Here is a 23,684-nt window from a genome sequence, read left to right as displayed (position 1 = left end):
CCTAATAAATTTTTGGTTGACTATGATGAACAAAGAGACAAAAGTATTTGTTGCAATTAGTATGAGTAATCCTATTGTTTCTTGTACTAATACTTTTTTCCAATAATGTCTTTTGTTTTCTTCTGTGTCTTAATCTTTAACAATCTTTCTATGTGTCTTTTTTTTTTTTTAATTGCCTTTGTTATTTCAAAAAAAAAATTTTACTATTATTAATTATTATCATTCTATTAGTATTAAAAGTAATTGATAGTTGAGTAGGTAGTTTAATAATTTCTCTAATTCTTCAAGAATTTTAATTCCCAATAATCAAAAAATCAAAAAAAAAATCCTCAAAACGAAAAGAAAGAAAAAAAAAAAACCTGAAAGGAAAAAAAAATATTATCAATATATTCTCTCTGTTGAACATACACACTCTCATACATTCATTTTCATTTAGACAACAACAACAACAACAACAACAACAACAACAACAGTATCCTCCTTACAATCATTTACAGGTTACATAATACAATTTAACCGAATCACATTATAAAACTGACGTATATACACCCGTACACCTTCTTACACTCCACAACGTATTGGATTCTATTTTATTTTGTTTTGTCTTGTCTCGATTTAGTTTATTACACCAACCATCGACAAAATCCTAATAGTTTCCAATTAACATTCAAGATTTATCGCATATTTGTGTTCCAGTTGGAGAAAAAAGAATCAAGTGTACAAGTCACAAGGGATAGAAATAAGTTTGCAAGACCAGTCTTAAAATAATAATTGCACTTTTTGCTGATTCTTCATCCCGTTACGTTAATCAGAACTGAATAAAGCCACCATGAGTATACTTTCAGAGAATAATTCCACACCCACGTCTATAACAGATCCAAGGAAGACTTCCCATTCACACAATACAGAATCAAACCCTCGTTCTAGGGTATCTTCTGCACCTGAAGTTGGATCGACACCACTAGCACCCCCAACTCAGGTCATGAATACTACATCAGCCAACACTTCTTCTTTAAGTTTAGGGTCTCCAATGCACGAGAAAATAAAACAATTTGATCAAGATCGGGTCGATACAGGGGAAATTAATGACGCGTTTACAAAATCTGTATCTGGCGATGTTGATGATTTACAACAATCACGCAACAACCACATCGAGAGTGATAAGGAACAAAATGAAGATGATGATGAAAAAACACAAGGAATGCCTCCTAGAATGCCAGGTACATTCAATGTGAAAGGTTTGCACCAAAATGATGATAGTGACAATGAAAAACAGTACACTGAGCTAACTAAATCAATAAATAAGCGTACCAGCAAAGATTCGTATTCTCCTGGTACTCTTGAAAGTCCTGGTACTATAAATGCAATGGATGCAAATAACGTTTCACCAGCTGTTATAGAGGAAGAACAAACACAATCTTTTCAAGATGTGCCATCGACCTTACAACACCAAAATGAAAATGCAAGCTTGTCTGCACCCCGCAGTGGACCGCCACCGATTCCAAATTCAAAGACATCGTCATATCATGATATGAGTCTGGATATATCTTCATCGGCTTCTGTGCATAAGATCCCGTCAAATCCAACTTCTACTCGAGGTTCTCATTTATCAAGTTACAAGTCTACTTTGGACCCTGGGAAACCTTCACAAGCAGCACCACCAGTTGATATAGATAATTTGTTAACTAAAAGTGAATTGGATCTGGAACCGGACACTTCAAGTAGTGCTACAGATTCCCCAAACCTTTTAAGAAACGATACCTTGCAAGGAATACCAACACGAGATGACGAAAATATTGACGATCTGCCCCGTCAATTATCACAAAATACTAGTGGAACTTCAAGAAATACTTCGGGAACATCAACTTCGACAGTGGTGAAAAACTCGAGATCTGGTACAGCAAAATCAACGGCGCATAACCAAACAGCAGCAATAACTCCCGTCATCCCTAACCACAACAAGTTTCACCAACAAGCGACAAATACTAGCTCATCATCGCTAGAGCCTTTGGGGGTCGGCATAAATTCAAACCTGTCACCCAAGAATGGCAAGAAACGAAAAAGCGGAGGTAAGGTCCGAGGCGTGTTTTCCTCGATGTTTGGGAAAAGCAAGTCATCGTCATCATCGTCTTCTTCAAATTCAGCTCTGAATAGCCATTCTCAGGAAGTCAATATCAAGATCAGTACCCCATTCAATGCCAAACATCTTGCCCATGTAGGCATTGATGATAATGGTTCATACACGGGTTTGCCAATAGAGTGGGAAAGGTTATTATCTGCCAGTGGTATTACAAAGAAGGAACAACAACAGCATCCACAAGCAGTGATGGATATAGTGGCCTTTTATCAAGATACAAGCGAGAATCCGGATGACGCTGCATTTAAGAAGTTTCAGTTTGACAATAATAAAAGTAGTTCAAGTGGTTGGTCTAATGAAAATACTCCACCAGCAACACCAGGTGGCAGTAGTAGTGGCGGTGGTGCTCCTTCAAGTCCACATCGTACACCACCTTCATCGGTCGTTGAAAGAAGCAGCATTGAACAGAAAACAAGTACCCCATCTCAATCAGTACCAAAGACGGATAGTAAACAGCTGCAACATGACGATAATGTTCAATATACACCAAAGACGCCAACATCTCATATTCAAGAGAATCAATTTATTCCAAGCAGGCCAGCTCCTAAACCACCATCAACACCGCTTTCTGCTATGAGTGGGTCACACAGAACACCTTCTTCACAACCATTGCCAAGGAATGATTCACAATCGGATCTTCGTTCATCAACCCCTAAATCACATCAAGAAGTTTCTCCAAATAAGATAAAGATTCGTTCACTCTCGTCGAAATCATTAAAATCAATGCGGTCTAGAAAAAGTGGGGATAAATTTACCCATATCGCTCCTGCTCCTCCTCCACCGTCATTGCCAGTAATTCCTAAATCAAAGTCCCATTCAGCGTCTTTGTCTAGTCAATTGAGACCAGCAACAAATGGATCGACGACTGCCCCTATTCCATCAAGTGCTGCTTTTGGTGAGAACAACGCTTTACCTAAGCAAAGAGTAAATGAGTTTAAAGCTCATAGAGCGCCACCACCACCACCTCCTCCACCACCTCCACCGGCCAATATATTATCTGATCAAAATGTTGAGATACCTCAACAACGTACTGCTCCTCTGCAAGCATTAGCTGATGCGACTGCACCGACTAACATCTATGAAATTCAACAAACTAAGTATCAAGAAGCCCAACAGAAACTACGTGAGAAGAAGGCTAGAGAAATTGAAGAAATACAAAAACTACGAGAAAAGAATAAACAGCACAATGCTGAACAAAATATTTCTGAGTTGAGAACCAATGCTGCTACTACAGGTACTGCTGGTGCTAGTAATAATGCCCCGCCAGTACCTATACCAAACAAGAAACAACCTACTGGTTCTGGTGGTGGACGTGATGCCAAACAAGCGGCATTGATTGCGCAAAAGAAACGAGAAGAGAAGAAACGGAAAAACTTACAGATTATTGCCAAATTGAAGACAATTTGTAATCCTGGTGATCCAAATGAATTGTATATTGATTTGGTAAAGATTGGACAAGGTGCATCTGGTGGAGTTTTCCTTGCTCATGATATTCGTGACAGGTCAAATATCGTTGCCATCAAGCAAATGAATTTAGAACAACAGCCAAAGAAGGAGTTAATTATCAATGAAATCTTAGTGATGAAAGGTAGTCTGCATCCCAACATTGTCAATTTTATTGATTCGTATCTTTTGAAAGGCGATTTATGGGTGATTATGGAATATATGGAAGGGGGTTCACTTACAGATATAGTTACTCATAGTGTTATGACAGAAGGCCAAATTGGAGTTGTATGTCGTGAAACTTTAAAGGGATTGAAGTTTTTGCATTCCAAAGGGGTGATCCATCGTGATATTAAATCTGACAACATTTTGTTAAACATGGATGGAAACATTAAGATTACTGATTTTGGATTCTGTGCTCAAATCAATGAAATTAATCTGAAACGTATCACTATGGTTGGTACTCCATATTGGATGGCTCCAGAAATTGTTTCTCGTAAAGAATATGGTCCAAAAGTTGATGTTTGGTCATTAGGAATTATGATCATAGAGATGTTGGAAGGTGAGCCACCATACTTGAATGAAACTCCATTGAGAGCATTATATCTTATTGCTACTAATGGTACTCCTAAATTGAAGGATCCAGAATCTTTGAGTTATGATATCAGAAAGTTTTTGGCATGGTGTTTACAAGTTGATTTCAATAAGAGAGCTGATGCCGACGAATTATTGCATGATGCATTTATTACAGGATGTGATGATGTATCTTCGTTAAGTCCATTAGTGAAAATTGCCCGATTGAAGAAGATGAGTGAATCAGAACAATGAAATTAAAATCATCCAGAAAATCAAACATTGAAAAAAATAAAATAAAATAAAATAAAATAAAATAAAATAGAATAGAAAATTTTTCAAAGAAAAAGAACAAATCCTACTGTGTCAATATATTATTTAATCTCCATTTCGTTTTTTTTTTTTTTTTTTGAATTATTATTGTTGGTAGTAGAGATTTTGGTAGTTAGTATTTTTTTTCATTTTTATATTTGTATTTATATTTATATTTTCATTTAGTATTATTTAGTTGGTAGCTAGAATGTAGTGCTTCTCTTCTTTATATAGAAGGTAGTAAGTTAATCGCCAAATGTGGTTAGCTTATACACAACAGTGAAAAAAAAAAAAATATGCTTTGATTGAACCGTATGAGAAACTAGAGAATTGCAATACACACTTTCACAAATGTTAGAGAAGTGATTTAATTGAAATAAAACTATTTATGATCTGATGTGGAGTGTAACTCAGTGAATACAACAACTAAGGTGCTTTCCCATATTAAATATCCTTAAGTGAAATTTTTAGATTCTTATTTAAGATATTACAATTATGATCGGTTCGTTCTAAGCTCAGTTAAGATCAAACTGCCATAATGTTGAGGTTTAATTTAGAAGTAAATAACTATGGTCAGTAAGTTTGTGTTGGGTGGAGGCGTAATCTTTATGTCGTTGTATATAGACGCGTGCAAGTAGAAAAAGTCTGCAAAAAAGGACTTTTGTGTGTCGCTAGGAGACTTTATGCGACATTAAATTTTTTCAGCCAATGCTTGCCAGTCGATAGAGTTGCACCCAACCAATCATTCTTTGACAAGAACAGGAATGAATATTCCCTGGAAGTAGCACGTCTCAAAAACAAATCAAAGCAGAACCAGCAAAAAACATCAGGTGTAGTTATTTCATCGTTTAAATCAACAACGTATAGTGACCTGACAACAGAGAGAGTTCTTATGGTTTTCAAGTATTGGTAAACTAGCATAATAGAGTGTACTATGGTGGTGGATAGATAGTTACCAATTACCTCCTATTTTTCGTGTTGGATTGCATGTACTGTCCTCACTGTATTCTATATTTCTATCCAACCCTGAAGCGCAAAGAATATCTTCTATTTATTGATTATTTGTATCTCCTATAAATTGAATTTTTAAAAGTCAATCCCCATTTACCAGCAAGTACCCATGGGCTGTCCTTGTCCTTTTCTATTTTTTTTGATTGGTATGTAGTTCAATATATAACTTAGAATGATAACTCACATACCTGTAATGTTCCTCTCAAAACCAGCCATGATTGATTGCAACCTAGCCGAGAATGCTGGCCAATCCAGGAATTAGTGGTTAGGAGTCGAAACCCCCAAAAAGAAAATTATTGATTTAATGGGTTTTTTGGGCCGTATTTATAGTGAAAAATTTACTAGGGAATCCCTAATTTGTTCATACGGTGGGTATCGTAGTTACGTGTTCACTTGCAATTAACAACTTAGGATAAATGCGGAATTTTTGTTGCAAAGAATAATTCAGTTGAGTAAGAATCAACGAACAACACTTCAACACAATTTGACCAGAATTATTTACCATATATCTCTCCGCGTAATGTTATTGACCATGCACAATTAGTTGACTCGTGTAATAAACTGATTGTATTACCAAGTTAATTTAAAGCCATTGACCACGGGTTTCTTGGACTCCGTTTGAATTGGAAATGTCCTTAAATGGTGATTATTTGTCGTGAATCATGAAATTTTCAAATCCCTTGAAATACATCCATGGGCCAATTTTCTTACAACTTGGTATTACTGTAAAGCTTAATTAATTTACAACAATACACACAATGTCTGGTTGCAATTCGACTACTTATTCTCCCAGCTGATTACTTTCGCGTGAAAATAAATCTAGAATGTCACCCAACAAGGAATAGAAACAGGATCAGGGGACAAGAAAAAAAAAAAAAAACTTTTCTTTGTGTGTTTGTTAAAAAATATCAATCCCAGAGGGTTTTGTTTAGAAGGGTAGCCACAACCACCTAACTTTTCAATCATGAATCACTTTCTACATTTTACCTTTACAATTGCGTTATTGGCATATACTATTTTAGCTTCTCCTGGGGATGACTTGTATGCTTTCCAAGATTGTCTATATCAATGTGAACAAATAACCTGTCACAATAACCCTTACCATATTATTCAACAGGAATTTTATACTGAATTGAGCAGTAACCCCGATTATGAATTCAAATATTATAATCCATATTGGGAATTTGATTCGATGCCGTTGCCGCTATACCTTAGATTGCTTGGGTGGAATTGCGAACTGAACTGTGATTATCAATGCCAGAGAATTATTACCAGCGAGAGAATTAAAAACCATGAAGAGATTTATCAATTCCATGGTAAGTGGCCATTTCTAAGAATCTTGGGCATTCAGGAGCTTACTAGTGTTATCATGTCATTGGGGAATCTATATGTGAATTATCAGAGTTTCAAAAAAATATGGAGGTCTGTAATAAACAATGACTCGGTGCCATCAAATTTAAAATATCAATTCACAAATATCTGTGTGGTACAGATAGTGACTATGTGTGCTTGGCTATTTTCAACAATCTTCCATGTCCGAGACTATATTTTAACTGAAAGGTTGGACTATTATTTTGCTGGACTAACAGTGCTAACCCAGTTCCATGCCTTGGGTGCTCGTTATTTCAACTTGTATAAACATAGCCGAGTCGTATACCGATGGTTGTTTTCCTTGTCCTGTGCTTTGGCCTATGCATATCATGTCTACCGATTATACACAGATTGGTCGTACACATATAACATGCAAGCTAATATTTGTGTTGGGCTTTTCCAAAATGTGTTTTATTGTTTGGTGTGTTTTGGATTATATGTCAAGTATTATAATTTGGAACAGACTGAAAATAAAGTGATCTTGAATCATTTGAATTACATCGAAAGTTCACGGATCATATTGTCTTCATTTTTCACAAGAAGCTCTAAATTGTTCTCATTGTATCCATTACTTTTGTGCTTTATTGTTGTCTGTGGTATGGCGTTGGAGGTATTTGATTTTCCACCAGTGTTTTTTGATTTAGTCGATGCTCATAGTTTATGGCATTTGGTGACAATCCTCCCAGTATATATGGGTTGGTACGATTGGCTAGTATGGGATGTAAACGAGAATGTATGGTCAAACATACAAGAGGAAGAAAAGAAAAAGAAGGAGTAGAGTGATTTTAATATACAATTTATTAGTAACGTATTCAGATGCGAATACTTATAATAGAGTAATAACTTTATTTGTGAGCTGTAGCAAGATTTTATGGAGTGTAGAAATTGAACGGTCCTATGTATAGTTTCCCCCCCCATAAGGATGGAACGAATACTTGGTTGCAAAAAAATAAAACCAAAATAGACAAACGTTAAAATGAGTATTAATTACCAAGTATCAAGAAATAATGTCTGATTGTCTACTGAATAAAGTAATTCTCGAGTACTTCAATCATCACTCAAAGCAGTTGATGCCAAGTTGTGACTTGCAAACTGTTCTCCCTCGCGAATTCACTTCAGAAACTCTAAAGCTAAACAGAAGCACATCGATTAAGTTACATGACTTGATCCGGATTACGCCTGTTCAAGTCACCCTCAAGGGGCCTTTCCCTTATGAATTAAATGCTGCTAAGTACATTGTGAAATGTGAAAACCCAATATCCGAAAGTAATACCGGTTTCAAGAATACAATTAAACGTCACCATTGGTACCCCAATGTTAACATCAATCCCACATACAATAACGAGGTCCTTCAATTAGAGTCTATTGAACCTTATTCACCACCACCCTTCCAAACTTTGCATAGTGAAATGAAAAAGTGGAGAAACCTGGGTTTCAAAGTAGACTCTCCAATAAATTTCAATACTTCACACAAGAGTATATCAATACACCCACTGCCAAAATGGGTTTTGCCTGATTCTATTGACTTGTTCAGTATTTCTCAGGATAATTTAAACTCGCATATTCCAAAACACTCTATTCCTGAACGAGAAGTTTTGCTAATTAAAGATAAAACTCCAAGTTGCAAGTACTTTTGTGAAAGTCAGTTAATTTTTACCCCACTCGAACCTTGCATTAACACGATGAGGTATGATCCGTGGTTATACAATGATAGCTCGCTTCCAAACCCTTGTGTGGAAGATATTACCCAATATTTGCTCGACCAAAATAGAGTTACCAAGAGTGGGAAATACTTAGTAGTACCAGTCGCATGTCCCAACACCAAAATGAAAGATAGTCCAGTCGTAATCATCTCAAAGTTCATTTTCAGCCATCTCAAACCCGAAAAACATAATTGGAAATTGCCAATGCGTGTATTGATTGAAAATATGACATGGAATCCATTTAATGTAGATACTGCCAATTTTGTTAACAAATATCTTATAGAAACCATTGCTCAAGACAGAAACTTTATGGCTACCACAGATAAAACAATCATATCAAGTGTACAAATGGCAATACCACCCACAACCACACATGCATTTCCTAAACTATCAAAAACTGAAAGTGCCCAGGAATTGAAACCAGTAAACATTAAATACCCACAAAGAAATAATACCCCAACAAAGTCTGATGGCCTAATCAACACCCAAATCGAAACTAATGTTGCCACCTATCATAATGACACAGATATTATGAATGAACTAATTTCTTCAAGAAAAAGAAAAAGGAAAAAGTTAGACACAGTCTCAAATGCAGTTTTGCCACCTGAGATATCTATGTTACTGTTTGTGGAACCTAAAATTCCTCAAAATAAAGAGACCATTGAAGAAATAAACAGCTCTGTATTGTCGATTACCACCATTGACAAATCTGTCTTTGCCAAAACACAACACATTATAATTAATGAAACATTATGGGATACCAATTACCAGTTAGCAAAATCGTTGTCTGACGTTGTTCATGCGTTGGAAATGAAAATCAAACTTCCTATTGATATTATTGTTAATGCCACTACTGGAATATACTGTACACTGTCGGATTACCTTTTCCAAAGTGATGGTCATGGCGAATTTTTAATTCTAAAAACCCTCCTTCACCTCAAAAAGCATTTCCGTTCATTGCTTTTATTCTCTACGGTGTCTACACCAATATTCTTAAAATATAACAGCAAAAAATTACAAAAGCTTCAAGTATTGTGTATGTCCCTTAATATCAAATTATTCCTAATTCCACCACAAGATTTGGTTGTTTGGATCTTGCAAGTACTTAATGTCGAGGGTCCGGAAAATTCTACCCTTTCTGTTGATACTGATGATCAAGAAGGTAACCTTCTAGCTGAATGTGGCTTATCATATTTTCAAGTGAATCAAGTCTTACAAAGGTGTTCTTTTGACGAGTTTCTCATTATGGATACTAAGGAAAAAATAAATCAATTTGGGGAAATAATTACATCTGAACTAATTGTATGTATAACTGCAAACAATAATTAGGGACTCATATCGGAATACTTCATGTCATTTGCATACTAACTTAACAAACTGTGTAGTACCAACTAGAAAGTATTCTCTCCCAGCAACTTTACTAATATATACTGTATTTGGTTGCAACACGACTTTTTGTATAGCAGTTAATTGTTGACACGAAGTATTTTTTTTCTTCTCTCTCTCTCTCTTTTGTCAAGCGTTGTTGTTGGACTTGGATTTTATTTTTTTTTTTTTTTTTTTTTTTCCATTTAGATCAACACAACACAACTCCCAAGTAAAATCATAGTAAGCATATCCAAAGGCTTAAGCAATTGATTGGTGCTGTTAGTTTTTATTATTGTTGTTATTTTTTGATATCTACTATGGTTGTTTTATCTGCGTCTATATGTACTCGTGGTGGTAAAGCTCTTTTATCTAGACAATTTAGAGATATTTCAAGAGACAGAATCACTGCGTTGTTGGCCAATTTCCCAAGTTTAATTTCAAATTCGTCGGGACAACATACTAGTGTTGAAGACGAGAATGTCAGATATGTGTATCAACCTTTGGAGGAATTCTATATTGTGTTGATTACCAATAAAACATCAAATATTTTACAAGACATTGATACATTGCATCTTTTTGCGTCCACGGTGAGCAATTTGTTGAGAAACATTGATGAAAGAGAAATTTTCGAGTCATCGTTTGAAATCATTGATGCATTTGATGAAGTTCTTAGTTTGGGATACAAAGAAAACTTGACATTGACTCAAGTTCAAACATTTTTGGAAATGGATTCTCATGAAGAAAAGATTCAAGAAATCATCGAACGTAACAAAGAATTGGAAGCCACAGAAGAAAGAAAGAGAAGAGCCAAGGAAATACAAAGAAAAGAAATGGCTCGAAAGACCATGGATCAATTACACCTGGGTGCCAGTGCCGGAGTTGGGGCCTCGTCATTCGGTTATGATAGTTATCAAAACAATCATCAGCCAACTTATCAACCTACCCCAGTTGTTGAGACCACTCATAGTGCCGGATCCAATACCACCAACTCGTCTAGTCACTCTTTGTTATCCAAACCAAGAGGCGGTGGATTACAATTGGGAGGTAAAAAGACTGCTGGTAGAACCTTGCCATCAGGGAACGGTGCCCATGAACCATTACTTGCCACTAGTCAACCAGTGTTTGCTCACAGGACAGCCGTAGAATCACCTCAAACTTCTGCTGGTGCTGGTAGTGGAGTAAAGTCTGGGTCTGTGTCTAGAACTGGATCACCTGCACCATCCAATGCTGCTACACGTGTTCCAAACAATGGTATCTTGATCACAGTCAATGAAAAAGTTAGTGCTCAGCTTTCTCGAGATGGGTCAATTTCATCATCTGAGGTCAAAGGCGATTTGCAATTAAGAATAAACCAAACTGAATTAGCTAATGCTAAAATATTGTTAAAGATCGCTGGTGATAAAAAACAATTTAAAACCCACCCTAATGTCGATCGTAACTTATTTCAACTGGATAGTCATATTAGTGTCAAAGATAAATCAAAAACATTCCCCTCTAACGATCAACCATTAGGGGTGTTGAGATGGAGAAGTGTTGGTAAACAAGATGATACTCTGTTGGTTCCTATTGTCTTTACCATTTGGGTGAGCGTTAATGAAGAGGGACAAGCACAGGTCACAGTGGAGTATGAATTGACTAATGAGTTTGTGGAAAACCATCCAAACCATCCAAACGTGGAGAATTTGAAGATTTTGGTTCCAGTGTTGACTGATAATGTTCAATTACAAGATGGTGGTAATGATACTGTTTCATATGAATTGTACGATGGTCAAGGTGTTGTATTCAATATAGGAACAATTGCCATTGACGATCCACAAGGATCATTTGAATTTACTGTTCCCGTTGTTGATGAGGATTCCTTATTTCCAATGCAAGTGCAAGTTGATATTCTTAACCAAGAAGTGGTTGAGAGTGATATTTCATTGGGTGGTGTATCTATAACTGATGTTGTTTCAAATAATGAAGATGAAGAATCATTGCCCTTTGATTTGCATTCTAATATATCTTTTGAAAACTATGTTATCCAATAGATGAATAGGAGGAAGAGCAGATGAGAAACAATATCGAGCAGGGGAGGGGGGGCTGAATAAAAACAAACAGAATTAACCAGGTGTTTGTATAAAATTGTATATTTAAATATAAATCTGCAAGAATTGAAAAAAAAAAAAAAAAAATAAAGAAGAAATATTTAATAAATATTATTGCTTCTTTGAGTATTTCGATTGTCGTTTCTTTTAATAAGTTATACCATAATTGAGGTGCCACTAAGAGCAATTGAGATATTACACCCCAATTTTTCTACTGCATTTAATTTATTCAACTCAGTTAAAATCCTTTTTCTTGGATCGTGCAATTGGCTTTCTTCATTTGGATCGGTAATGGGTTCTTTGACGTGGTTGACAATTATATTTAACCCTAATAATGGTTGTTCAATATTGGTGGTGGTGTCTAATTGTTTACATTCATGAGCCAATTGCTTCAATTCATAAATCAATAATTTTGGTGTTAAATGGCCATAAAGTTCATTGGCGTCAATCTCTATACAATTCGAACACTCTAGTACGATTGCTTTCATCTGGTTTCTCAATATTAGTGGTGCTATGTTTTTCCAAATAAATAAGTTACGGGACAATTTACTGGTTAAATCACTTTCAAAATCTCCAAATATTAATATACTGGGCGGGTTTTCTTTTGTGATGGTCAGTTCTGGCACGTCTAGTGTAATCAAAAATGCTGATGATAAATAATGATGGTTCAAGGCCTCGGAATTCTTTATAATCAAACCACTGGTGTTTTCAGGGATGGTGGTAATAGAAGATCGCCTGCGGTCATAACGCTTCTTCCAGATGTTATTACTGTTGCTATTAATATGATGTTGTGCTTCTTCTTTTTCTTCAGTCAATTTGTTGAACTCGCCATGACTCAAATCAAACATTCTTACTGTATATATCCCTATTCTTTCACTTCTGTTGCTTTCCAAATAGTTCAAGTTGACTATTTTGAAACTAGGCATATTGGGCCAAATTTTCCCATTGAACAAATGCTTCTGCATCGAGTTGATCGTGTAATGAGATCCATATAAAGTTTTATTCAGTACATTTTTATTAAATCCCGCAGAATTTATCACTACTGAACAAACATGATCTAGATGGGAATGGGAAATAAGGTAGTTTTGTAAATTATTGAAAACCTTTTGGGTATGTAGAATCGGTCTACCTGGTTGAAAATTGGAAAATGGGGTGGTTATGGCTATATCAGGATGATAATAGTAGGATACTGTCTCACAATCGGGATAATATTGAAGAAAATTGCAATATGAAGTTTTAGTTGTAGTTTCTTGATGAATAATCTCGGTTAGTTTACCCATACCTGATCCAGCATCGATGCATAATAATTGATCAGGTAGATTATCATTGATGATGTCATGATAAGAGATGTTTGCCGGCTTTAATAGTATTGAACAAGTGCTTCCTTCTAATGGACCCCCTGATGACCCAAGAATTGTGATTTCAAATGACATTTTACTATTGTAATTGTGGTGTTTGTGTGGAGGGGGGGATATAAAATTCTTAAAATAATTACTCGTTTTTCTTTTTTCCGGAGTGAGTTTATTTTATTATTTGATTTGTTATTTCGCTTGTGTTTCTTTTTTCTTTAGTTGGAACCAAAAGAAAAAGAAATGGAAGCAATTCTAGATTGTGACCGTTTTCGTTTTTTTTTTTTGTTAGGGGTGTCGGGTGCGGGTGCGTCGTGTGTCGTGTCACAATGATCCCTCGGAAATAGAACTTGACTGTACAATTATTTCTACTTGACCTGCTAGACTATCTGTCCACTCTCAACAAAGAACAAGAACAAAGATGATTGAAACTGAACTGTTAATCTTTTGTAAAATTTGTATTAGTCAAATTCAATTGTTGTTAAGTAATCAGTTCTTTGTACCAATAAAATAATTAAGGGACCTGGAAAAGTTAAACCGGCTGTGCTAATGGGAGTACTCAATTCAACGACAAACTTTAACCTTAAACAGTAGATTTGATCTGATGGATGAACTTTGAATTTTAAAAATAGTGCTAATCTAAGTTAACCAGACTTTTGCAATAACCCTTCACTTGAAAAAGAGAGAGATTGGATGTTTGGTATTAATTCAATCAAATAGAATACCTTAAATCAATACTGAAATTTCTCTTCTGATTATTGTTGGATAAACAATAGCGATGATTCAAATGTATATAATTTGAGGATAAGGAGGAATATAAAAAAAAATGGAGGGGGTAGTGTGAAAATATATTCCAATGGTAGGGGTATGCTTAGTATTGATTAAATAGGATGTCTTGAAAAAAAAACAATGATAAAGTAATTAAGAACAAGAAATTAAATAGCCAGTTTCAAATGAAAAACAAAGAAAATAATAAAGAAGAAAGAAAGAAAGGGGGAAGGGAAATTTAGAAAAAGTGGATTGATTGTTGGAAGGAAAAGTTGGAATAATAATGCAATATTAATTTTCTTCCTGTATATAATTGTTTCTAGAAGCATGCAACAGAACGAATTGTAACAGAACAGAAAATGGAGAATTTCACAGAAACCAAAAGTTGAAATAATAACGTACACGCCCTACTTATATAGCCGCCTGGATACCCGCCTCGAATGGATGCATGGAATGTTTGTTTTAGTTGTTGTTGTTGTTGTTGGTGGTAGCAGTAGAGAGATTGGGTTGGATAACTCTCATTTCTTACATTATAGTTCTTTCAATTTTCAAGTTAAATCATGTAAATCTTGTGTATTGATATGCTTTGTACATTGCAGATACGGTGCACCTGTGGCTACTGTTTTATTTAAGTTTTGTGAATTATCAAATGTAAGAAGTGGGTATTTCAAATTAATTTGTCTAGAAAAAACCATAAAACAATGAACACTTTGTTTTCTTACACGAATTTTGAGTTTTAATTAGGGGCTAAGGTGTGGTAGCATCTCTTAGCGTACACCTCGGTCCATGAACGTGACATCCAATTGATATTCCAGTTGGCTCAGACATTGAGATTTGACAAAAAATCAATTGAGAATTTGATACATTTGCTTTAAAATAGCATGGCATATCAGCTTGCATATCACTAGTATATAAAATTGGTAGCTGGTGAACCTTATTTTGGTATACCTATCAATTGAGAGCATTCTCTGGCTCCAACTCATTGATATTTGGTGATATTTCTGGTGGCCAAAATTGTGCTACGCAACACAATGAAACTCGTTTCTGAGACCGCATCGCAAGACAAAAAAAAAAAACCTAAAATTAAAGTCACTTACACTGAATTCACCTCAATCAAGAACTAACTAATGACAGATATAGCTATCGACACAATAATCAACAGAACCTTGCATGCACTTGAGAATTCTGATTATTCTGAATTTGATTTGTTGTTAAATCAATTGTCTTTTTTAATTAAACAGTCTGCTAACAACAATAACAAGCCTGCTCCAGAAGAACGGATCACCCAGATTTTGGATTATACTCCTAACGATTTCAACCAGATTAAGACCTTGAGGCTATATCGTGGACTACTTATTTTAGTTAGAAATTTTGCGCCAGCCTTGGATATTGATTTATTTCCCAAAGTGGTTGTCAGTTTTGAGAAGTTCTTAAAGTTACATCAGACGAATGAATGGACAGACAAAATACTTGAAGCTTATTGGCAAATACTAACCAATTTCCAGAGAAACGAATTTATAGCAATAGTAAATGAATTGTTTGGTCAATGGGAATGTAAATATAAATGGAGCAATTCGTTGATGGCGGTGATGCTGCCAGTTATTCATTTCTTATTCCGTCAATTCAATACCCAAGATCCACATATAACTAATGAAAATTTACTCCATTTATTGAAAATTTTTGAAACAAATCATGTTATGAATGCCGTTTATGAAATATTTAAAATGATTGATTTTACTGATACTAATAATATCGGTCATGATTATAAAATGTTTGTTCACCTTCTTTATGATATTATCACCCATGAGAGTTTTCAAAAATGGATTGAACAACAAGATGAAGAAGAAACTATTACGAAGTGGCTTTCTTTGACCTCTATAGTTGTGCAAACTAAAACTGATTGGAATAATTATGAATTGATAGCATTATTATCTTGGAATGGTTCATTATTCATGAAATATGCTCCATTACTCAACAGCAACAAGGGCAACACTACTACCAATGGAGAGGATAATCTTAATTATGTCGAGGATGATCTCCTGACCATTATTTCTATTCTTGCTGAATTGAGTCAATTTAATGCTACTAAACAATACTTTGAGCATTATCAGGATTTATTACCGCAATTGATATTTGTTTTTAAGTGGATTCACGAAAATATTGAACCGATAACAATAAAGAATAAGCAAATTGAAGAATTGGGGAGATATTCCTCTGTGAAAACCAATATAATCACCATATTATCGTACCTTAGTTATGATTCGTTTCAATTTCAAGAGAAAATACGAGAATTGGGTGGTCTACTGTTAGTGTTATCTAACTGTATCATAGATAATAATAATCCCTTTATAAAAGAACAAGCAATTGTATGTTTAAAATACTTATTACAGAAAAACCCCAAAAACCAACAATTTGTCGCTGACTTGGAAGCCAAAAAAGTTGTTGATGATCAAGTGTTACTGGAAGTAGGTTACCAAGTTGAAGTTATAGATGGTAAAGTAGAAGTGAAAAGAAAACAATAAAAAAAAAAAAAGGGAAAAACGTTTATTTACACTATAGGTATGGAAACAACTCTAAAACTTCAATTCGTCTTTAATAGCTTGTTTGACTTTTTCAACACTAGCTTCGTCAATCAATTTAATTCTCTTCTCTTTACTGCTCAAGGCTTTCAATTCTGCTGGCAAAACATCTTTGTCAAACGAATAACCATCAAAGGAATCAAGGGCTTTATTGACAACTTCGGAGAATTTTGCTGGATGAGCCGTGGAAAGAGAAATGTATTGGGTTGGCTCTGTATCTTTAGCAATAAATGAATAAGAAGTAGTGACTCCAACAGAAGTATGAGGATCAATGACATATTTATCACCAGATTGGTCATATACCTGTTTGATGGTTTGCACCGTGGTATCATTATCAACTCTTTGTGAATCGAAAACTTGTCTTGCAGCATCAATGACCTCAGCTGGGACTTTAAATTTGCCTTGTTCTTTCAATTGTTTCATCCAATCGTTCAACAATTGACCTGCTTTTTCATCACTCTTGTTGACTTCAGGAACATTGTCTCTGATCAAGTACCATAACAATCTTTCAAAATTCGATGAGATCAAAATATCCATTGCTGGGGAATAAGTTGCCTTAACACCAACTTCTTGCTCTTTGGCATATTCTCCTGATTTTATAAATCTGTCCAAGATGTCATTTTCGTTAGTGGCAATAATCAATTTGTCAACTGGTAATCCCATTCTGTAAGCATAATAACCAGCCAAAATGTCTCCAAAATTACCTGAAGGAACAACAAATCTAACCTTATTAGTGGTTTTAGCTTGTTTTTGTAATTGGAAATAAGAATAGAAATAGTATGTTTGTTGCGCTAAGATTCTTGCCCAATTGATAGAGTTGACGGCCCCAACATGATACTTATCATTAAATTCTTTATCACCAAATATTTGTTTGACAATATCTTGACAATCATCAAATGTACCATTGACTGATAAGGTATGGACATTACCATCTTCAACAGTTGTCATTTGCTCTTCTTGTATAGGGCTAATTCTTCCAGTAGGATACAATATAAATACAGAGACATCTTTCTTACCACGTAATCCATAAATGGCAGCTGATCCTGTGTCACCAGAAGTGGCACCAACAACGGTGATGATATCTTTTGGTTGTTTAGTCAAATCTTTTTGCGCATTTCTTCTGGTTAAGAAATATTCGAAAAGGTTACCAACAAATTGTAAAGCAACATCTTTGAATGCATAGGTAGGACCATGAAATAATTCTAAAATGTATAAATTGTCATTGAGTTTTTTCAAAGGAGTCACTTCTGATGATCTGAATGTTGAATATGATCTAGCAATCAAATCTTTTAAATCTGCATTAGGGATTTCATTCTCATTGATATATAATCTTAATATTTCAAAAGCTAATTCATTAAATGACAAGTCTGACCATTTAGTTAAAAAGTCATTAGGTAATTGAGGGATAGAGGATGGTAAATACAATCCACCATCGGGGGCTAACCCCGTCATAACAACATCTTCAAATGATAACTCTTCTGGTTGGTTAGATCTAGTAGATCTATAAACTTGTGATGAAGAAGGCATCTCTAATTATGTAATAATGAGCTTCACGTTTAGTTGTTCAGAAAAAACAAGAAAGAGTAGGATAGGGATGTTGAAAAAAAAAAAAAAATTTATAAGGCCTGAATAGGACAACCTTGTGGGAACGTTGGGTGAGTCAGAACCTAGACATCCTAATTAGGATATGTGTACAGTAATGTCTTAACATAAGTTCGTGTCTTTTATATGCAGTAACAAGAAAATTTGTACCACCCAATAATTTGAAACGAGACAGAAAAAAGACTTTATACACGTACAATCATAGTATTCTCCAATTACGAGACAAAAAGAAAAGTTATAAACAAATATAGACAAAAAATCTTCACACCAGTTGAGTTTTAGTTTTTCCTTGTTTCAAACCATGATTACAAAATGTTATGTCCAAGTGTTTCGATATAGAAGAGTCTGTCATAATACCAAATATTCATTCAATTCAGTGGTGCTGGTCAAATGGCTACACTCAGCTGGTTCATCTTTATCTCAAGCAAATCCATCAAAAGCATCACTGTCATCATTAAGGTCATCGGGTTTTCTCTACTATGAAGATCCACATCGATACAACGGATCAGATGATAATTTTAATGTATCTGCAACGACGACGACCAGTACAACTAAACCAATTATTCATCTGGCCACACCTTATTCCGATAAATACTATCAACCGATCATCAGTCAAGGGGCCAAGGGGTTTGATAAGTTGATTATTCCTGTTGGCTTCCGTGCTGATAATCAAACAGTGTTATTAGAGGAGGATAAAGAAGCACCGATACAACAAGATCAATTACAGGAGATTGTCAATTCTTTTGATGCGCCTATTGATGTGTCTATTGGATACGGGTCAGGGATTCTACCTCAAGATGGATATGACACAGATAAATCAACTACAAATAATACCAACAAAAATTCAAAACAATTAGATTTTATGTTTTTAGTTAAAGATTGTCGGAAATTCCATGAAGAAAATTTAAAACAAAACCGGGATCATTATTCGGTTAAATCGTTACGATTAATCAATAAAATTCAAGGAGTTAATGGGATGTATTTCAATCCATTTATCAAGATCAATGAAAAATTGGTCAAATACGGAGTTATTTCTAGTAAATCAGCATTAATGGATCTTAGCGAATGGCATTCGTTATATTTTGCTGGCCGATTACAAAAACCAGTTAATTTTATTACTGCCAATGATCCTCGAGTCAAGTTTTTGAATCAATATAATTTGAAAAATGCCATGACCATAGCGATATTTTTGATTGATGGTGAAGGGAATTCTCGACAAGCAACTTTTGATGAACGACAATTGTATGAAGAAATCACTAAATTGTCGTATTTAGGAGATTTCAGAATGTATATTGGAGGAGAAAATCCGAATAAGCTGAAAAATATTGTTGCTAAACAATTCCATCATTTTAAAAAATTGTATGAACCAATATTGCAGTATTTTATTCATAAGAACTTTTTGATCATTGTCGATAATGATCCAATCAATCGAACCTTTAAACCAAATTTGAATGTTAATAATAGAATCAAGTTGATCACAGGGTTGCCTTTGAAATTCCGTCAACAATTGTATGGAAGATATTATGAAAAATCAATCAAGGAAATTGTTATTGATGATCAGTTGCTGCAGAATTTAACCAAAATAATTAGTCGTACAATAATTATTAGTTCAATAAAACAGGCAATTAGAGGATTGTTATCGGCCGGATTATTTAATTCCATCAAATATGCCATTGCCAAACAAATCAAATTTTGGACGTCTAATAAATAATGTTTAGGGAATTTAGATAGAAGGACTAAAAAAAATTGGAAGTGGTGATAATTCTCAGTTACATACTTGTATATACATATATATATTCTTTCAATGATTGTTTTGTGGTTGGGGTTGGGCAATGCTTGAACGTAATAAATAGCAAAGGTTTGTATATTTAATTGAAAATGAATTGTTGGTCAAAGGGTGTTTATTTTGTTTAATCTGATAACCTGGGAGACCAACAGGTGTTTTTGGTTGGCGAATTTGTTCAAGTGACAAGGCGTGCAATCCTAGTAAGCTAAAACTGAAACTCAACTCAAACTAAAACTAAAACTGAAACTAAAACATCCACGTGTATTCAAATATTTTGCTAAACAAGGAGGAGAAAAACAATAGAGATGATAATAATTATGATACTTCTCGGACATAAGCACTGCTTTGGCTAAATTAGAAAGATTTTTAGATGTCAATTCTGTAGATTGAATTTGATTAGTGTTGAGAGCAAGCCTTTTGTAAGAAAAACTATTATTACTTTAGATCCATACTGTATGTGCTACCAGATAAAATTAAGCCACCAGAATCACCACCCCCTTCTACTCCAGTTATTCAAGCCTCCTCCTGCTTACTATTGTTATTGTTTGTGGGTTATATTTTTGTGTAATTTTCTTCGATTTCAAGATTTTTAAATTAAACTTTGTTGATCGATTTTACTTTGCCACAGGACCAACAAACCCACACAACAACAACAACCCCCTTTTTTTGTTTATCACTCTTTTCTAGTTTTTTTTTTTTTTTTTTTTTTTTTTTTATTATTTTTTGCTACCAGTGGCATTAATGTTTACTATCAAGGCAGTTTTCTTCTTTGCTGTAGAAGTAATGATATTGTTTACATTTGTGTCTACATTCTTCGTTCTCTAGATGTATGTGAATATTTATACTTGGGTTGGTGAACTAATTCAGTATACTCTTCTATTTAGTCTTTGTCGTGAATACCATACAGGTAATCACTATTTTAACCAGGTCTTGTTCAATACACTAACGGTGCGACTATCATAATCATTGATAATACCAGTATTATTGTTGTTTCCTAATGTCGGTGTTTGTGAGAGTTGGGAGATTTTAGACAATGGCTGTAAAGTCAATGTATTATGAGGGCGTTGTAGATGATTCTGAGGGCTAGCTCTCTGTAATGCAAAAGCAGCATGGTTATGGCCAGACGAGGTAAAATAAGCTGCAGATTTAGTATTTAGTGATGACATTGGTAATGGTGATGAAGATTGAGTCGTCCGTTGTGAAGTTATGTTGCTAGATGAAGAATTGGAGGAACGTGAAGAACTAGAAGATCTGGAAGAGCTGGACAAGCTGGATGACGATTTGCAATAAGTTGCAGTTTGATGCATGGGTGAATACAAGTTGGAGTTGATACCGGGACTAGGGTAAGACTCTTGATGTACTGGGTTATTGTTGTTGTTGTTGTTGTTGTTGTTGTTGTTGTTGTTGGATAGTATTGCTGGTGAATGACTCTGTTGACGGAGTTGTTCTAATTTCTGTTCATACTGTTGTTGTTGGTGTTTTCTTTTATAAACACTATTCAATAAACTATCAGGATATACGGTATTTGAAAGGTCTAAATGGCAAACTTTCGAATCCTGACTTGGTATATTGATTGTAGTTGCTTGTTTGGAGGCCAGTCTTGGTCTAAAAGTCCCAGGAATGTTTTCATAATAACTAATTAAATGGTATCGCTGATGATCTTTGGTCACCACTGAAAACGATTGTTTAACTAATCCTTGCCCACCTGATTCCTCTTCTTCTTGTTCACGTTTAGTCTTTTTATTCAATTGTTTATAGACCAAAAAATTCCCATTGTAAACTTTCGATGCCGACCATAACCTGCCATCGGTCCATCGTTTCATACCACATTGAGTTTCGTTCCACACAAATACGGTGTTGGGCTTAATAAATTTATTTCGTTCAATGCCAGTCAATCTTCGTGTCACCATGGGTAATTTCTGCAATCGACATGCCTCAATAATTAACAAAGCATCATTAAGAGAAGAAATCTGTCCTTTGTAGGTGATTATTTGATTTATGGTGGTGGCTCCATTAGAAGAGTTTCTGTGGTTGGATTGATGATCATAATCATCTTCGGAATCGTCCGAATGCATTAATTGAGGATTGAATTCCGAGATGATTAACATTTTTCTTTTTTTTTTTTTTCTTTGGTAGTAGATAATAGCAAATAAATAAATAAAATAAGGTGTAAATAACGTAATAGCAAGTAACAGTAGATAAATAATAAAACTGCGTTTAAATGTAATGTGTTAATCCCAATCAAGAGTTTTTTATTGTTGTTTTCGTTGTTGTTGTTGAATAGTTAAAAATAAATAAATAATTGACAAAAACAAAGAAGAGGGAAATCGTTAAAAATGAAATGAAAAATAAATAAAAAATGAAAATATGGAAAATCCTAATAATGATTTTATAAAATTAAAAAGGGAAAAGTTTGGTGAAAGTAGAATTGTGAATAAAGGTTCTTTGCTTTGATATTTATATGAATCTTTTAGTGATTTAAAAAAAAAAAAAAAAAAAGGGAAAACGAAAAAAAATAAAAAATAGAAAATTTTTTGAACGTACTGATATGGTTGAAATTAAGAGTCAAAGTTTCAAGGTGATTTATCAATGACGGTTATTTTTATGAATCTCCTTGATATGAAAAAGAAAAGGTAACAATAACAACATAATAAGAGAAAACTTTAATAACTAATTTCAAATTTAACCTCATTTCGATCATCCTCCTCCTCCTCCTCCACCACCACCACCATCATCTTGTTCACTATTTTCTTTATGTTTTTTTTTCTCTGTGCTCTTTTCTAATTGATTTCTTGCATTTCCACTTTGAAACATTTTTGTGTAATGAAATTGATCAACTAAAAGTTTTGTGTATCTCTCTCCCAGTCGGCTTTATTTTTTTCTTTTTCTTTTAAATTGATAAAGTAGTAATATTATTAATATATAAGATCATTATCCAAAAAAATATGATCAAATTTCAATCTCTTCTCTTTTTTTTTTTTTTGTAAAGGACAATTGCTAGGTGAAAGAGCTACTTAAAAGTAAAGTAAAGCAAAGAGATTTTAAAGTCATTGATAGCAAATACTTTAACTTTGCTGTTATTATTGTTGCTGTTGTTGTTGTCGTTGCTGCTGTCGTTGAGGGTGAAGAAAGGGTTTTGTGTTTTGAGTTTAGCTGACTTGCATTAAAGACAACTATTATCTATTATTTGTTTGAGTTATATGGAGTGGCGGTGATGGTGGTGTTGGTGTTGTTGTGGGTTCCTAACCATAAAATACTCGTCTTTATAAATCTTACATGAATAAACAACACTACAATATTTCCTTCATTTCATACACAAGCCAAATTTAAACTTTTTTTTTTTTTTTTTTTGGGAACTTAATTCTGTTTTTAGAATTCGGATAATAAAGACACAAGCACAATTTTTCCGTTGCCTTGATTCTTGAATTGGTAATTCCGTAACTGTTTTATTCATGGAAACTTCTATGAACATAACTAGATTATCAAACAATCAAACGTATTGCAATGACTAGTAACTTTAAACAATGTTACTGATTTTATAAACTTGGTTTCTTTTTCTTACTCAGGATTAATTTCCAGTACTGGAAAGAGTTTT

General features: G+C 34.3%; 9 protein-coding genes across 9 annotated transcripts; 6 read left to right on the top strand and 3 right to left on the bottom strand. All coding sequences in view use genetic code 12, as the record gives it.

The window, feature by feature from the left end:
* Positions 1-829: 829 nt before the first annotated feature.
* On the top strand, positions 830-4,408 carry CST20 (pseudohyphal/invasive-growth/pheromone-pathways signal transduction serine/threonine-protein kinase, PAK (p21-activated kinase) family, putative; the record flags this gene model as incomplete). Its single annotated transcript, XM_002420474.1, has 1 exon — positions 830-4,408. The coding sequence occupies one exon, from the start codon at positions 830-832 to the stop codon at positions 4,406-4,408; it is 3,579 nt and encodes a 1,192-aa protein (XP_002420519.1).
* Positions 4,409-6,440: 2,032 nt separating this feature from the next.
* On the top strand, positions 6,441-7,625 carry CD36_52130 (ER protein processing protein, putative; the record flags this gene model as incomplete). Its single annotated transcript, XM_002420473.1, has 1 exon — positions 6,441-7,625. One exon carries the CDS (start codon positions 6,441-6,443, stop codon positions 7,623-7,625), a length of 1,185 nt encoding a protein of 394 aa, XP_002420518.1.
* A 229-nt stretch (positions 7,626-7,854) lies between these two features.
* CD36_52120 (conserved hypothetical protein) lies at positions 7,855-9,974 on the top strand (the record flags this gene model as incomplete). The annotated part of the gene is made up of 2 exons (XM_002420472.1): positions 7,855-9,852; positions 9,936-9,974. The coding sequence occupies 2 exons, from the start codon at positions 7,855-7,857 to the stop codon at positions 9,972-9,974; spliced, it is 2,037 nt and encodes a 678-aa protein (XP_002420517.1).
* Positions 9,975-10,235: 261 nt separating this feature from the next.
* Positions 10,236-11,948, top strand: CD36_52110 (delta subunit of the coatomer complex, putative; the record flags this gene model as incomplete). The annotated part of the gene is made up of 1 exon (XM_002420471.1): positions 10,236-11,948. The coding sequence occupies one exon, from the start codon at positions 10,236-10,238 to the stop codon at positions 11,946-11,948; it is 1,713 nt and encodes a 570-aa protein (XP_002420516.1).
* A 212-nt stretch (positions 11,949-12,160) lies between these two features.
* Positions 12,161-13,438, bottom strand: PDE1 (3',5'-cyclic-nucleotide phosphodiesterase, putative; the record flags this gene model as incomplete). The annotated part of the gene is made up of 1 exon (XM_002420470.1): positions 12,161-13,438. The coding sequence occupies one exon, from the start codon at positions 13,436-13,438 to the stop codon at positions 12,161-12,163; it is 1,278 nt and encodes a 425-aa protein (XP_002420515.1).
* A 1,811-nt stretch (positions 13,439-15,249) lies between these two features.
* Positions 15,250-16,644, top strand: CD36_52090 (copper transport protein, putative; the record flags this gene model as incomplete). Its single annotated transcript, XM_002420469.1, has 1 exon — positions 15,250-16,644. One exon carries the CDS (start codon positions 15,250-15,252, stop codon positions 16,642-16,644), a length of 1,395 nt encoding a protein of 464 aa, XP_002420514.1.
* Positions 16,645-16,695: 51 nt separating this feature from the next.
* On the bottom strand, positions 16,696-18,228 carry CD36_52080 (threonine synthase, putative; the record flags this gene model as incomplete). The annotated part of the gene is made up of 1 exon (XM_002420468.1): positions 16,696-18,228. One exon carries the CDS (start codon positions 18,226-18,228, stop codon positions 16,696-16,698), a length of 1,533 nt encoding a protein of 510 aa, XP_002420513.1.
* Positions 18,229-18,604: 376 nt separating this feature from the next.
* Positions 18,605-20,014, top strand: CD36_52070 (mitochondrial import protein, putative; the record flags this gene model as incomplete). The annotated part of the gene is made up of 1 exon (XM_002420467.1): positions 18,605-20,014. One exon carries the CDS (start codon positions 18,605-18,607, stop codon positions 20,012-20,014), a length of 1,410 nt encoding a protein of 469 aa, XP_002420512.1.
* Positions 20,015-21,003: 989 nt separating this feature from the next.
* On the bottom strand, positions 21,004-22,197 carry CD36_52060 (cAMP-independent regulatory protein, putative; the record flags this gene model as incomplete). Its single annotated transcript, XM_002420466.1, has 1 exon — positions 21,004-22,197. The coding sequence occupies one exon, from the start codon at positions 22,195-22,197 to the stop codon at positions 21,004-21,006; it is 1,194 nt and encodes a 397-aa protein (XP_002420511.1).
* Between the last annotated feature and the right edge of the window lie 1,487 nt (positions 22,198-23,684).

Source organism: Candida dubliniensis, chromosome 5 (assembly GCF_000026945.1).
Source record: "Candida dubliniensis CD36 chromosome 5, complete sequence".
Classification (NCBI taxonomy): domain Eukaryota; kingdom Fungi; phylum Ascomycota; class Pichiomycetes; order Serinales; family Debaryomycetaceae; genus Candida; species Candida dubliniensis.
Note: the sequence above shows the minus strand (reverse complement) of the source record. Positions and strands in the feature narration are given on the sequence as shown.